Genomic DNA, 17085 nt, shown 5'->3' on the forward strand with positions numbered 1-17085 from the left:
CCATTATATCTTCTAAGTGATGACATATCTCATAGCTATGGCTAAACACTTTTAAGAAGAGTTGAAGTTATTTGTGAAAGATGGACCTATACTCTATCTTTTGGGTCATCTTAAGCTACCATGAAGCTTTTAGAGTAAAAATAATTTTTAACCTTGTATTTTGGACCAAATAGTCTAAAATTTATTTGAGTTTTCTATTATGAACCTAGTAGTGTAGGATTTAATTTGGGTCTTACATTTTGAGCCAAGTATAATAGGATTTTGACCACCTAAGTCAATAAAGGGTCAAGGCCCAATGTTAACCAAGGTGGGATGTCCACACCATGGGTTGACCAAGGGGTCAACATTTTTAGCTAGCTTGGTGGACAAGAGAGAGTGGATGACCTTGACGAGTGTCACCCTCCTATTGGAGAGTTTTTCCTCCGAGTTAGTGACCACATGTCACTCTAGGAGTGGAGAGTATTTTTCATAGGTAGTGGCCCCATATCCCCCTCTCATTTGAGAGGATTTTTGCCATTTATTGCCTCCTTCCTATTGAAGATGATTTTTCCTTACTCTCAAAGTTGGTCAAGGTGGCTCTTTTAGGTTAAAGTTTATATCCATTTTGAGACACCTTAGCCTATAAATAAAGGTGACTCTCCTTCATGAAATAATCTTTGATGTTGAGTAAAGTTATGTTGCCCATTTTTGGTCATACTACTCATTTTAAGATCAAGACTAGAGCAAACCATGAGACCCCTCTAGTCACCTTCCTCTTAGAGTTGGCTTAACCTCTCTTAGAGCACCACAAACACTACCTTTATCACCAATAAACAACATTAAAACCGTGAGTTTAGCTCCCTTGTCCATCAAAGCTTCGACACCATATCATCCTTCCCCCATCTCCATGGCTTTTCTTTTAGTTTTGACCCAACTTAGCTAGGAGATTGCCATCATTTGGTCTCAAGAACATAGGTTATAAAAGAGTTAAGTATCTTGGTCTCTATCTTTGTCTTTAAATTCCATGTTGTTCATGTTTTCTCCTTATTGTCTTATTGTAGCTATCTTGAAATGGTCAAAATCAACCTTCTTTACTCTACTGTTAACTTTTACGATTTTAAAAATTAAATTGCAGCTAGATCAGAGGTCTAAAAAATACATATTTATAGTCAAGTTAAAGCCCTTTAAGTCTAGTTTCCAAAAATAATCATTTCATTTAGAGTTATGTGGAGAAAGTTATGATCAAAATAGTTAGCAAAGGTCATAATTGCCAATATGTTGTCATCAAAGGTTTCCAGGTTTTGTTTTTATAGTTTAGGCTACTGTTTGTGTGCTTTTAAGTTTTTTGTTGAGTCTTTTCTTCATATATGTTTGGTCACTTTCAATATTTTGAGTCATTTGATTTTCTAATCCATCCATGTTGTCTAAAGTCACGTGTAGTCCTTTTATTGTCATTTTCCTCTAATAGTACTTTGAAAAATCACCAAAAATGATATATAACTTGGATTTCAAAACTGCACCATATACAACCTTTTGAGTACCTTATCTTTGATGTTTTTGGTTCATACTTTCCATTAGATGATTGGCAAGCTCATAATTTTTTTTCTATTGTCTTGTTGAAGTCAAACTCTATTTTGATTCTAGTAGGTTTTCTTCTATTTTGTGTTTCTTGTTCTTTTGGGTTTCAAAACCAATATTTCACCTCTGTTTCTAGTGTGTGGTGGTCTTATTTTACACTTAAAAATAGTGGAAAAATAAGTACTAAAAGCTTTTAAGCAAAGGCCTCAAAAAGAGTACCAACGAGAGCCTAGAAAAATGCTGAAAATTAGTGTGCATTTGACCACTACCACTGTTTTGCTTGGTGAATCTGTTTTGAACGTTTTTCTCTCTATTTTCCGCATTTTATTGCATTTTCGAGCAGCTTAAGTCTTGGCCAATGATGTTAAAGGAGTGGTCTTAGGACCCCATTTGCTTAAAGATTGCCAAGAACATGAAGCACCACCTTTATATTCTAGTAGTTTTTATTTTTGTGCATCTACTCTAGTACCTTTCTTTAGGTAATCTTTTTGAGTGCTTAGTCTTATTTTCTTGCCATTTAATTTCTTGCTTTTCTTCTTGGTTGTCTTCGTTTGTTCATACACAAATTCCTTTTGCAAAGCCATTATTGTTTTAAGACCTTTTCTTGCTTTTTCCTTGGTTCTCTATTTCGATTTTGTGGCTTACTTTGTGGTGCAAGTTCTCTTTTTGTGGTGAGCCAACATCTTTGAGGTAACATCGTAGATGGCGGAGACGTAGTGGGAGGTTGAAACTTAGAATGGTAGCCAAGAAGAAAAGAATGAAACACTTGGGAGGAAAAAACCATTTGTTTGTATTACTTTGCTTTGTATTTGCTTCCTTTTTGCATTGTAACTTTTGGCCTTGTTAGGTGTCTTGGGGGAGTCTTTGGTGGTCAATCTCATCTGCTAACAATAACCTCTAAACCTTAGTGAACTGCGTTATTTTTAGTTAATTAGGTTAGAGGAACCAAAGTTCTTCTAACTTAGTCATTAGGCCGCATACTTATTTTATTGCTTTCTTTAATTGTGGTAACTTAATATGTGTCTACGTTTATTTCAATTTTAACTTCCTTTGAGAATTTTACAGTATGAGTACCTAAGGTAACCTTTGGCTATGAAAAACTTGGTTCTTAAGCAATCATTTATGATTCACCTCCCTTTCTTGCAAGTGAACTTATGTATCTTTTGCTTCCTTAAGTCTCTTAAGGAATTTCTTTTGAAATACTAAGTAATGTGTTTGTGCATAACATCTTTCTTTTCAAAAACTTTAAGAATGTTTGGGACTCCTTCTTACTAAATTGGTAATGATTCTAGTGAAGAGGCCCAACCAAGTTTAAAACATTTGGCCAAAGAACTAAAATCACTAAAAATTTGGAAAAAGTAGGAAACCCTCCAAAAAGAAAAAAGAAAGAGTTGAAAGGGAAAAATATCATGCTTCCTTAGAAGAAGAGCTTATAATTCTTAATGAAACTCAAAAGAAAATACTAGACAAGATTAAAAGAAGAAAGAAATAAAAAAAGGAGAAAGAGGAGGAAGCAAAAAGAAAGCAAGAGGCCATACAAAAAGAAAACAAGAAAATTAAAAGAAAGGCTCAACTTGCTATTTTAGAGGAGGAACTTACAATTTTAAAACAAAAAGATAAGAGGATTAAAGAGAAAAGAAGAGAAGACAAGAGAAGGAAGGAAGAACAAAGAGATGAAGAGGAGGGAAAAATAAGAGAGTATGAAGACAAAAATATAAGAGAGAGGGATGAGAAAGAAATAAGAGAAAAAGAAGAGATTAAGAGAAGAGAAAAAGAGAAAATGCTACTAAAGGACCCTACCACTCCCTAAAGAATAATTGAAACTAATATAATAAAGGGAGTTTTTCAATCTTTGATTTTTTTTTTTAAATTTAGCATTAATTCATCTTTCTGAATTCCTAATTTTAATCATAAGAATTTTTCAAATTTACATATTTCTTCCATTTCTATAAACTCCCCCATGGATAGTTCAAAGTCATACTTTGAGTTGATATTAGCTTTTAGGTTAAAATTAACTAAAGGTGGACAAACACACTCTTGGGAAGTAGGCCTTGAAAAATTCCAAAACAATTCCCTCAAAATTAACACATCTACTCAATCGATACATATTTTACTTGTGAAACAAATATTAACTGAAATTTTGTTTGGTAGTTACTGTATATAGATCTTTGATCTAGGAGGAATGATACACAATTTGACCAATAATAAAAAAAATGTTTTTGTCATGAAGAAACAAGAAGATTTAAGGACAAATTATTTTCAAGATTGAGGGAATGATGGCATAAACCCTTAGCCATGACCAAACACTTCCAAGAAGAGTTTAAGTCATATGTGGAAGATGGACATATACTCTATCTCTTGGGCTATCTTAGGCTATCATGAATATTTTAGAGTAAAAATAATTTTAGACCTTTTATTTTGGACATATTAGTCTAAGATTTATTTGGACTTTCTATTATGGGCGTAGTAGTGTAGGATCTAATTTGGGTCTTTTATTTTTGGCCAAGTAGAATAGGGTTTTGACCATCCAAGTCAACGAAGGGTCAAGGCCCAATGTTGGCCAAGGTGGGATGTCCATACCTTGAGTTGACCAAGGGGTCAACATTTTTAGCTAGCTTGGTGGACAAGAGAGAGTGAATGACCTTGACGAGTGTCAACCTCCTATTGGAGAGTTTTTCCTCCTAGTTAGTGGTCCTATGTCACTCTAGGAATGAAGAGTATTTTTCATAGGTAGTGGCCACATGTCACCTTCTCATTTGAGATGACTTTTGCCATTTGTCTCCTTTCTATTGGAAAAGATTTCTCTTTACTCTCCAAGCTAGCCAAGGTGACTCTTTTAAGTTAAAGTTTATGCTTATTTTGAGACACCTTAGCCTATAAATAGAGGTGTTTCTCCTTCATGTAATGATCTTTGATGTTGAGTAAAATTATGCTGCCCATTTTTTTTCATACTTTTCATCTTAAGATCAAGACTAGAGCAATCCATGAGACCCCTCTAGTCATCTTCCTCTTAGAGTTGGCTTAACCTATCTTAGAGCACCACAAACACCACCTTCATCACCCATAAACAACATCAAAATCGTGAACCTAGCTCCCTTGTCCATCAAAGCTTTGCACCATGTCATCTTTCACCCACCTCCATGACTTTTCTTCTAGTTTTGGCCTAACCTAGCTAGAAGATTGTCATCACTAAGTTTCAGTGCGAGAGTTGAATCTACACTCTTTTTCATATATTTTTTTTAACTTTATCACTAAATCAACCTTATATCTCTTGACGAGTATCAAATTAATAAACATGGTAAATATATACTATGAGAGGTCACTCAATAACTAATATAACAACTTTTTCCTTTAATTAAAATTGTGCCACTGTGTTCACTTATTATTATGATAGGTCCACTTACATATTATATAAATATCTTTTATATACTATCATATTTATTAGTTGTAGGATATTACTTTTTTAAAAACTATTAATTATTTTTAAGATATTTTTGGAATGTTACGTAATGTATAGCTAATCATAAAATAAATACAGATAATGAAAGTTTGTACAGTAATCATCAACATCTATATTGTTTATTTGTTTTTGTTTTATATCTATTTAGTGAAATGCAATTATAAATCACAATTTTTATCATAATCCACTACTAATAATTATAAATAAATAGTCTAACACTATTTTGAATCAACGTATAGTGTAACTGACTTTGTATTTAATTCTCTATGCATATATATAATTCTCTATTTTTCTTTTTAAATTCCAACTTTTTGTTTTTTTCGTTTGATCAAGCGTAAAGGACAAAAGTTATAAGAGATTGAAGAATTGTAAGTCATTCTTAAATATAAGATAATTAATAAGTCATTCACTACAAAAATAATATATTTTAGAAGAGGTTATTTTTTGACAGTTTTATAAACTTTGAATAATTTCTAAAGGTTTATGACTAAAACCGTAGTTAACTTTTTCTTTTTTAAAAAAATTTCCGACAGTTTAGAACAAAACCGTCCCTAATTTTTTTTTATTTTTAAAACAATTTTCTGACGATTATTTAATGAAACTGCCGGTACTCCTGAATATTTTCCACGTGCCTTCATTCGTTTTGTATCTAATTCCTTAAATATTTTTCCCCAAACCCTAATCCCTCCCACATCATTTCTCCCAAACCCCTTGCTCGCATCACAATCTTCATTTTGCTGCACCACAAGCTTTATTATTCGTGGATTTTCAACTACTTTGTGTTGGTCTTCCTCTGCTTGGGCTAAGCAAGTTGTTTGTCTTCAACTTCAACCTCATTTTTAAATTCTCTCTACTTGATCCGTGGATTTTCTCGGTTAAACCTTTCGTCTCTCTCCAAGGTATGATCGTTAGTTTTTTCTATATAAATTACTGGTTTAATAAAAGATAATAAACACTTCTAAATCATAATTTTGGTGGTGTTTAATTTTGGTGTGTTTGTTGGTTGATTGAAGAAAGTGTTAGATTAATTGAATGTTAGGGAAAGTGGAAGAAGAAAGGGTGGATGAGGTGGGTGGGTAGTGTTACGTAATGGAATTGATGAGTGCTAGTTGGATAGGGTTCTTAAATTACTTGGTAAATTGTTACCTATATGCGTATGTGGTCTGACAAATATGCATGAATGTGTACAATAAGGTCAAGTATTTGATGCAACTTTGGGATTGATGAAAGAACTTTTGATTTTGTCTGCGATAGAGATTGAGGAATGGAATAAATAACAGGAAATGGAGGAGATAAGCGGTGTGAGTGTAACTTGATTGCTTCATAGTACCCATAATGAATGTACAAACCATATTAACCCGCTTTTATTCCCAAAATACATGTGATTACTAGCAGAGCACCTTAATCCAAAGAGTGTTTTACCCTAGTATATCATTGCCTACTTGATGTGAGTGAGTTTTTGTTGGATTTTTTGGTGAAGTAGATTCTTTTGTAAAGTATCTTGGTTTTGATTAATAGAAGAAGGTATAAGAAGAAGCCGATAAGACAGGCTGCAACCATAACTATGAATATTAGCCTATAACAATGAGGTCCAATACAAGTGTTGCCTCCTTCTATGAGGGTAGCAGCCTCCATATCATAGAGAATGCCATCTAGCAGACTAGAAAAGAGGAAAGAGCCAAGGGGAAGGTTAAGGATTATAATGTTGTAAATGAGTCCATAATATTTGAGGCCAAATAAGTCTGAGGCTATTGGCATAGTGATGGCTAGCCTCACTCTGTAGTATATGTCAACCACAATGGAGCCTATATAAAGTGAACTTGGCATAACCATGGCCAGCAATATGTTTCTGATGAACGAGTTTCACTTGTTTTGGGTTTTATGGTATTGTCTTGTTCGTTGTCATGTTCTGACTATATATGATAATCCTAATTCTGACTGAAAATTGTATCTATAGTAAGCTTGGTGCATAGGTAAGAAATTATGTTCAAATTCTATTGATTTTTTCCCATATGTTCTGATTCTTTCATGGAAATTGTGAGATATTCTATAGTTTGAATTAACTATAACACCCTAAGGTTTTATTGTTCTACTGTCATGATAATTATGTGCCATGGATGTTGGATTGAGTTTGGAGTTTAAGTCAAGAGAAAAAAAACTGGTTAGAAAATCATTTGATGTGTAGTATATGTCCTAACATGACTTGAATGGAAAGATACAATGATCCATTATATTAAAGCTTATTATGAAAATGATAGTGTATATGTGGTTTCGATTCTCCTAAGTGAAAGAAAGGTGAAGTTAATAAAACAAAGAAAGTGAAAAGAAGATATAATAAAAGTAAATTTTCAGTGAAAACTATGGGTTTAAGTCATTATTAATATAGTTTGTGTCTCATAATTTGTTTTGAAAGGAATGCGGAGAAATAAGAAATGTTTGTAGAGTAGTTAAGTTCCATAAGCAGTCAAAATCAACATGCTTCGAATTATAGTAAAGGAAAATTATTTGATTAGTGGGCCAATTAATTGATGCATTAAATTATGTGTAATAATAACTCATTTATAATCATTGCTATTGTTTGGAGTCAAGTCATGTTTGATTAATGAACATATTTTCTTTTCGAAAATTTCAGCTACTCATTTGGATAATCAAGCGCATAATAAATCATAGTTTTTCATCACTACATTTCCAGCAGTTGGAAGAAAGCCCTGGAAATAAGGTGGTTATAATAAACTCCGATTATTTTCGATGGTTGATATCAAACCCTGATGATTTTTGTGAACCCTGGAAAATTGCGGCGGTTTTAGCATAATCCTGAGAAATTACAACGGTTTCCAGATACCCTGAAAAATTGTAACGATTTAGTATAAAGTCGCTGATAATGTTTGACGACGCTACTTTTTTCAGTGTTTTTTGCGATCGCAAGAAACACATTTTTCAGGGATTAAAATCGTCGATAATACTAAAAATAATCCTTGTAAAAATTATATGTTTTAGTAATGATTTACCTATAAAAAATAACTTATTCGTGATCTTAAACTCAAAACATCTTTATCAAATTGGACTGATAAATGATTATAATTCCATATAGATTATTCCAGGATATGATGGTTTTGTTTGTTTCTAAAGTTATAATGTGAAAGAAGAGAAATTATGGAATTGCGTGGAAAAATTGTTGAGGTTTGGATGAATCCATTTGTGTCTAGATGCAAAGAAAAATGGTAGGGTCTACATGGGTCAAATAATTTGATAAATACATAAGATTTGTGAAAATTAATCACCGAATGAAGTGTATTAATAAGATTTTTTATTACATTAATTAATTCACAAACTTTTTCCGTTTTTTATATTATTATTTTTATCTTTTTCTTAATTTAAATAATTTAATTGATTAATATTTCTTATCTTATCTTTTACTTTCTCGCTTTTATCTCTTTAATGTAAAGAAACTAAAAAGATAAAGTCAAAAAAAAAAATTCAATTCAATTCATTTTAGTTGAGTTTAGTTTAGTTAGATTGATAAAAATAAATAAATTACATCCTAATTTAATTAAATTTAACAAATATAATTGAAAATTACGTAAATTAATTGAAGTTAGATTCCATGACTCAGGATATTTTTTCCTTTTTTTTATGTTTGAAAAGAAAATCTCAATAACCAATATCATCTCTAATAAAGTTTTAAATAGGTAGGTTTTTAATTTTATAAAATTAACTTACAAGTCAAGTTTGTATTTAGATATAGTAAAAAATTTGCACTCGGATGTATTCGCAAATTTAAATAAATATACTTAATGTATAGTTGTGAAAAGTAGGTAAGAATATTTAATTACTCACTAGATAAGAGTATTTAATCACTCCCTTACTCATGGGTAAATACAGTATGATGGTATCCAGTCCGTGAATACTTACTATTTTCTCATAATTATTAATGAGTTTTATTTGAGATTTTTTTTTAAATTTCAGTGATTAAAATAAAATTATCAGTGAGAGATATTAATCATGAAAAAATTATTTAACTCATATATTTTTATTTTTCTATTCAAAACTATGAAATTGAAATTATTTTGTAAAAATATAATTTTTTAAAATTTAATAGTGCAACTTATTTAAATTTGATTTTTAAGAAAGACTATATTTATTTGCATTAATATTTTATTAAATAATTTGACTTGAATTATATTTAAAAATTAAGTTTATATTTTAAACAATTTTATTTATAGGTTTTTTAAAAATTTAAATATATGATTATTCATTAATATTTTTTTACATATATGATACATGAGACGGATAAGGATGAATTTTTTTAAAAGAATAAGTAGTAGTAGACACTACCCATACTCCACTCCATCCATTTTCCTCTATATTTAGTTTCATTATATATTGTAAATTTATCTAATATATTTTTTGATTTTAAGATACGGCTAATAGAGGCATAAAAATTTTAACAAAAAAATATTTTCTTTTAAATAATCATTAAAATTATTTTGATATTATCTTTAAAAATTAATTTTAAATTTATTTACATTCTAGCAAAATAACTTATAAAGTAAAATTCAAATTATATACCATAAATATCTAATCAAAATGGAATCTTGAAGATAACGAGATTTCTTGCTTTGTTTGAAAGGGAAAGCTAGATATCATCCTTTATGTTCAAACTACATTAAATGCACATTAATGACACGATTAAATGGCTAATGAAAAGGTTCAGTAAATGCCAAGAGTATAACATTTTCCTTGAGAAATGTGATCGAGTATGACGTCTAGAATAGACCAAACATAAATATAGTCAAAAGACAAACCAAATCAAATGAGTCAGGGGATAAAAAATACGTGGTAATTGTCGTTGACAAATATGCACCTTCATAACTTCAAATCTTTTTCCACACTTTTTTTTCAAGCATGTTATATGAAGAAAATATCTATCAATTTTTATTAGTAGTCAATATTTTTAGGAAAACTTAAAATTTAAATTCAATTTTACTCGTAAGCACAACTTGTTATTATGTCCACACTTCCTATTGTTTCAACGAACTTACATAGTTTAGGAGAGATTTACGTTGTGTTTGTTTTAAGTGAATTTACTATTTACGTTAATTTGTTTAAGTGGATTCTGAAATTAAATGATGTTCTATTTAAATGATTAAAAACAATAAAAAAAATGAACAATTGTGATGTAATTATTTTTTTCATTCTTTGAAATATGGTGAGATTTGAAGAGATTGTGTTTGAAATGTCACTTCTAATAAAAGACTTAAATAATCATGATAAACCAAATGTCATTTCGTCCAAATCAAAATATGTGAACAAGATTTAAGTAAAATTGAATAAAAATAGTAAAATGTTAACTTAGAAAAGTAAACAAGAATAATAGAATATGATAAAATAAATATATTATAAGACTTGTTTATATATTGATAAAAAAATTGTATAAAGTATATTTCCTATTTTTATATGATATTTTTAAAATACGATGGTAAAAAAATATTCTTTCATCAACAACTTTGTATTTTTCAATTTCTACTTAATTTTACATTTATTAAATTTGTCGGTGTTAATTAATTAATTTAATATTTTCTACTCCATAAAATAAAACACTGAAAATTTTGAAATTACTCTAAATGCAATTATTGGAATATTATACAGATTCAAACATGTAGTTATTTTTGTAAGTAATATTATTGTCCTATTCGGCTTATTGGTTGCAATAGATGAAGGTAAAACATTATGGAAATGGTTGTATTATGCGAGATTAAGAATAAATATGTCCATAGGATGTAGAGCGTGGAAGAAAATATAGAAAATAAATGGAGTAGTGTGTACAAAATTAATTAAACTGTATTAAACTAAATTATCTAAAGTGTATTGAATTTCTGCAATAAAATAAAAAATAGTTTGTTTGAACTAAATTAAACTAAAAATTAGTTAAATAGAAGAGAGCTATTTTTTGTTATATCTAGATTGTAATATGAATTTAACTCAACTTCCTAACTATATTACTTTTAAACTGAATTACATTGTTTTTTAATTAAATTGCAATATTTTTGAATTAAAAATTTAAACAAGATAGTTATCCATTTCATTCATAATATAGGTTCTCATTATAAACAAAATAAACATAAAACTAAGTAGACAAGAAAGATTTGTCTCTACTAAAAACATAAGTTCTTCTCTAAACAACAAAATTAAAAAATTTAATACATCTTCAAATATAAGTTATGTTATAAAATACAACTTATCAATACATCTTCAATCATCCAAATTAATAAAACTTAAAGGTCTCAATTCATCCTCAAACGTTATCTCTTCAAAATAAAAATTATTTCATAATTTTTGAAAATTTAAAACATAAACTAAAAAATATATAAATTTTTCGTATAGACAAAAGTATAGAGAAATGTTCCTTTTAATCAATTTTATGTGCAAACAAGTGTTGTAGATAGAAATGACTAACAACTGTCACTTAACGTTTTAAATATCCATTATTTTTATATTCATGAAATCTACACTTTCATAGATATAAAAATTATTACTTTGTTATTTGTGTAATTTAAAAATAAAAAAATAGATCACAAAATCGAAAGGTTATTTTTTATTTTTAGATTATATAAACTAAAATTATACATTTTGAAAAGTAAAAAGGTAAAAGAATAAATTTTAAATTATATAATTTAAAAACAAAAATAACTCATCATTGTTTATGATTTCGTTGAAGGAGTGCAAATCTAAAAGAATTAGATTACAACGATAAAAAATGAATTGGATTAGAAAATTCTATAATACATAAATTACTTTTACTTTTCGATTATTTTTTTTTAAATTATTACATGTTTGAAAAGGAAAAGTGGAAAGTTTTATATCTCCTTTATAATTATATAATTCATTTTTTTTTCTAAATTGTACAATGCTAAAAATATTTAACTTATTACATATTTATTTGAGAAAGGAAAATTGGAAAGTTTTATATTTCCAAGAATAATGACGAAAATACATAGGTGTCATAAGAATTAGTCCATGAAGTCTCTTTTAGCTAGAGGAGAATATTTTTATTTTTATATAGATAAAATAAAGGTAACATGTTAGTGTAAAAGAGAAAGGGAAAAATAAAAATAAAATAAAATAAAAAGGACAATTCATTTCAAATTATACAAGTTTATTTTTTTAAAATTGAATCCTAAAAGAGTACAATCCAATTATTATTCTAAGTAGTTCAATGTTGTTTAGTTTATTGTAGTATATTTAAGGTTTAATTGCTTCCTTTGTCCCCAGTTTGGTTGAATTGTGTCAAATTCATCCTCATTTTTTAAAAAGTTTCATTGTCGTCCTCACGTGGTGTAAAAGTGTCAATTGAATCCAAACATTGAAAAAATTTGTGTCAATGTAGTCATCTCCGTTAAATACACACTAACTGCGTTAAGTGGTTGATTATGTGGCACTACAGAAGTAAAACGTGGCAAATGAGTCACAGTAGTGGTAATGACGTGTCTTTATCTCTGTCTCTGGAGTTTTAACTGGTAGTTTGTCTTCTATCCCTTCCCATTTCATTGTCTTAACCCACACCTCTGTTTGGACAACTCCATCCCTCAAATCATACTCACCTTGATAAAGCAACACCCTGCTCTTCCTCACCAAGTATTCCACCATCTGTTTCACACTTTTCATCACATCACCATGTAATGCCTCCCCAACAACATCACTGCATATCTCATACACAAACGATTCTTTCACCCCCAGTGCTTTCTTCACCTCCGCAATGTTCACGAACCGTTCGACCAGATCATCCTCGTACGGAGCTTTCCTTGTATAGTCATACAAAGTAGCCAACCCTGTCATGTCTTGCAACCTTTTCAACACCTTGCTTCTCGCATCTGTTGCTGCACTCCAATTCCTCTTTTGGATCAACCCAACAGCTTCCAGTTGACCTTTTTCCAACTCATTCTTCTGTCTCTCGTTGATCAATCCAACATAGTATGCATTCACAGCATGAGAGACAACTTGAGTTTCGGGGTCTGTTAACCCATCCCCGATAGCTACACCGGCCAGATTCACTCTTTCGGAAGCCTCCAAGTTTTCATTTTTCTTCAATATATAGTACCCAATCGCAGGCACATACTTGCCAGCATAGCTTTCTCCAGTAATATAAACAGGGCGATGCTTGAAAAGAGGGTCCAGTTGAAGAAATTTGGTTATAGCAGCAAAGAGGTGTTTGGCAACCGCGTTTTGATCTCTTGGGATCTCTTCTGGGGTTGAGGCCACACTGAAGCCAGATCCAATGGGACTATCAAGAAAAAGAAGGCCAAAAATTCTGTTCCAGGAGCCAGGGTTGGGCTGAAGGGTGAGAGATTGGGTGACTCGCCAGAGAGGGGAAAAGAGCGAGATGTCGTGGCTGTGAACACACAGTGAATCGCCTCGCCAAAACAGAACATGACCCGCCTCTCCTTCTCCGAGTGCCTGATTCAATTTCAGGAAACATCGTCACTGCCTCGTTATATCTCGTTATATCTCGTTATATCCAGATGAGGAAGAGGAAAACTGGTAAGAAGAAGAAGAAGAAAAATGGTAAAAACACGTCATTACCACTACTGTCACTCGTTTGCCACGTTTTAATTCTCTAGTGCCAAATAATCAGCCACTTAACACCGTTAGTGTGTATTTAACGGAGATGACTACATTGACACAAATTTTTTCTATGTTTGGATTCAATTGACACTTTTACACCACGTGAGGACGACAATGAAACTTTTTTAAAAATGAGGATGAATTTGACACAATTCAACCAAACTGGGGACAAAGGAAGTAATTAAACCTATATTTAACTATAGTTTAGTATAATTAGGTTAGTTTTTCCATACAATGCAGTGTTAAAGGAAGAAGTTACACATAAAATGTTAAATTCATATATAGTGATTGGTGTTTATGCCCTTACTTGTGCTTAAAATATTTGTGAACTAGTAATTTTTGTTTGTTAGAAGTATTTCAGGTATCTAAAAACATCATCACCTAAATGAAGGAAAGGAGCGAGGAACAAAGATGAAACTCAGCAGCTAAGATGAAGAGATAAAAAGACACATAATTTGAAGAGAGGTTGGGTATAAGCACAATGTAAATATCATAAAAGGACTTTGTATAGTATAATATCTAGGTTGACCGGTTAACATCTAAGACCGATCGCTCTATCTACTGTAGCAATGCTCATCAACAACAACGCTCGTCATTCAGCTCAAACCGCGACAACGCTCGTCAGTTGTACTTACCGAACGGTCATCACCGTTCGGTCACCACTATAGCCAATAAGGGCGATCGTTTTTATTAAAGCTGGGGCGACACCGCTCGTCAGTTATACTTACTGAATGATCATCACCGTTCGATCACCACTATAGCCAACAAGAGCAATCGGTCTGGGCCACAATTGGGCCAGCGCTTATTATTGGACCAAGTGTCCAACGAATGATAAAATAGTCAAAGATATCTGGTTAAAGATCTGATAGGCGGTTTATGAGGAACCAATCGAATTTTAAGGTAACCAACCAGATTTTAAGGTAAATCTGTTTATATTTTATTGGGCCTGTATCATATTAGATCCAGGAGACAACCTATAAATACAAGGTCAGAACCATCAACAAGGTAGGCTCAATTGACACTCCAAAACATTCTACTCACGCTCTACTGAGTTCACAATAATCAATTACCATAATATTCATTTGTGAGCAACAACTCTTTCAACAGACGCCTAACTTGAGCGTCGGAGTGCCTTTGCAGGTACCTCCCCCCTTTTGAGCAGACTTTATCCACCTTCTCAGTAGGAAGTAACACTATCCACCTTCTTAAGGGGAAGCAATATCAAATGGCCAACATTAGTACTTCTTCTTTTGGCTAGGATTGATGCAAATCTAAAAGTTGTTGGGGGTATACATTCCTTACTTGAATTTTGTTCTACTGCACCTTAATTATGTCTTGCCAAGCTTAATATATAGATGTATATGTCCATTAATGGTTAAAAAGAGTATACACACCCAACTTAATATGTATGTGTTGTTCTTTTAAACCCATGTGGGCTTTCAATTATCTAGAGAAGTATCTTTTTAACTATTTTGTAAGAAGTTGTTTTTTCGGTGGTTCATGATGTTATGTCCTTTAAACCTCTTATGAAAGGATATAATATACATTTTTTGTAAAGGGGTTAAAGCACTCCGTTAGTGTTATATTATATTTATTTATTCTTTGTAATGATATTAAAAAATACTAAAAGTTTAATTTACGTATAAACATTAACTTCTTTTATATAATACCAATTAAACAAAGGCTTTCCATACTTGTTCTAAAACTGTATAGATACATACTTTATATACTAGTTCAAGAATCGATATTGAAAGTGTCACTTTTCATAAGCACACATTGATATAAAAAGTATTTCACACATCTGCATTCATTCTCCTCTCTGTTTTTCTTCATCTCGTTCCATCACTCATGTCTAATCAGAAGTGAAATCAATAATGATTTGAACATCAATTGTAACTATTGAAATTCATGCATAACTCGAATTAATAAGATGATTGGAACATCAATTGTAGCTATTGAAATTCTTGCATAACCTAACACTAGTAAAAAAATAGGTTTTTAACTCGCACGTTACGCTTCGGTTCAATTGGAACTAATGCCTAAAGGGTATACTGCTTCGGTTCTCTGACCAACCGAGGCAAAAATCCTTGCTTTTCCTATGCAAATCAGACTTTTTCACCTGCCAGCTTTTTCAAAATAGGTCTACTGCCTCGGTTCTGTGCAGAACCGAGACACTATGTCCTGCCAAAAGCTGACAACCTCTGTATTTGAACGTTTCAAATCCATTTTGACAACCTCTACTGCCTCGGTTCCATTTGAACCGATGTCATAAGGCTTTTATGCCTCGGTTTAACCGCGAACCGATGCCTATAATTAGAAATATCTTTAAATTTTTCTATTTATAATTTTATTATGAATTTTTTCTGAAAGGTTTACGCCTCGATTGTCTTTAGCACCGAGGCAGTAGAGTCTTATTGCCTAGGTTATCTACTTAACCAAGGTAATAACTTCTTCGATTTTTAAAATTTAGACCTTTCATTCTCCCATTTCATTCTCCCGTTTCATTCTCCCCTTTCATTATTCCCTTTCATTCTCCTCTTCCACAAGCTTCTCACCACCATCATCCTCAACTCGTACCAGTCAAACTCAACCTCAGACTCACCTACAAATTGCTGCTTCTCATCTCGCGCGAATAGCTTGTAGATCTGCCGCCGCTACCTTCACCACTAGTCGTCGCTGCTGCCTCCACGATGGTTCATCGCCGTTACCTCCACTACTGGCCGCCCGATAAAAAATTTTAACCTATTGTTCCAAGTTTTTGCCTCTACTTCTCTCGCGCAAACTATGTTGTTTATTGTCGCCATTGGTCGTTCGCCATCGCCACCGGCTGTTCGTCACCGTGTTTGGTCGTTTGTCGCCACCTTTGACTGTTCGTCGTCGTCGCCTTTGACCGTTTGTCACACTGTTTTCTCATCACCTCCGCTGTTGTAGATAAAATAGAAAAAAAAATGATTTTGAAAGGCAAAAGTCAGAATTTTCTGAAAAAAAAATAAAAGAAACATCTACCGCCTCGGTTCGAAACCAACCAAGGCATAAGACTCTCACATACTTCCTCGGTTCATAACCGAGGCAAAAAGGCTACCCTTTTTACCTCGCCTGTATATACCTCGGTTCAGGAACCGCTACATATAAACGAAAATAACCGGTGTCGTTTCCCTGTACTGCACTAGTGTAACTTGCACAAAAGGGGAAAATAATCGTAAGAAATTTTGAGCTTCTTCCCCCAAATCTAGAGAATCACAATTATATCTAAACACAATAAACAGGTATTCATTGATACATCTAATTCCACAAACACACAAAACATAATGAAAGGAAAACTCTTAATGAGTACCAGTCACCTCAACAAGTATTGTCATCCCCACTTCCTCTGTTAAAAATTAGGAAAAAGAAAATGACGCCACTAACTCTGACAACATTTAAAATCTTAGATATTGTTCTGACTC

At 31.7% G+C, this 17085-nt stretch overlaps 1 protein-coding gene across 1 annotated transcript; it reads right to left on the bottom strand.

Moving 5' to 3' along the window:
• Positions 1-12058: 12058 nt before the first annotated feature.
• On the bottom strand, positions 12059-13492 carry LOC108321392 (serine carboxypeptidase-like 50; the record flags this gene model as incomplete). The annotated part of the gene is made up of 1 exon (XM_017553138.2): positions 12059-13492. A coding segment is annotated over one exon (1047 nt), but the record flags the coding sequence as incomplete, so codon positions are not given.
• Positions 13493-17085: the final 3593 nt, after the last annotated feature.

This window comes from Vigna angularis, chromosome 1 (assembly GCF_016808095.1).
Source record: "Vigna angularis cultivar LongXiaoDou No.4 chromosome 1, ASM1680809v1, whole genome shotgun sequence".
NCBI classification, from domain to species: Eukaryota; Viridiplantae; Streptophyta; class Magnoliopsida; order Fabales; family Fabaceae; genus Vigna; species Vigna angularis.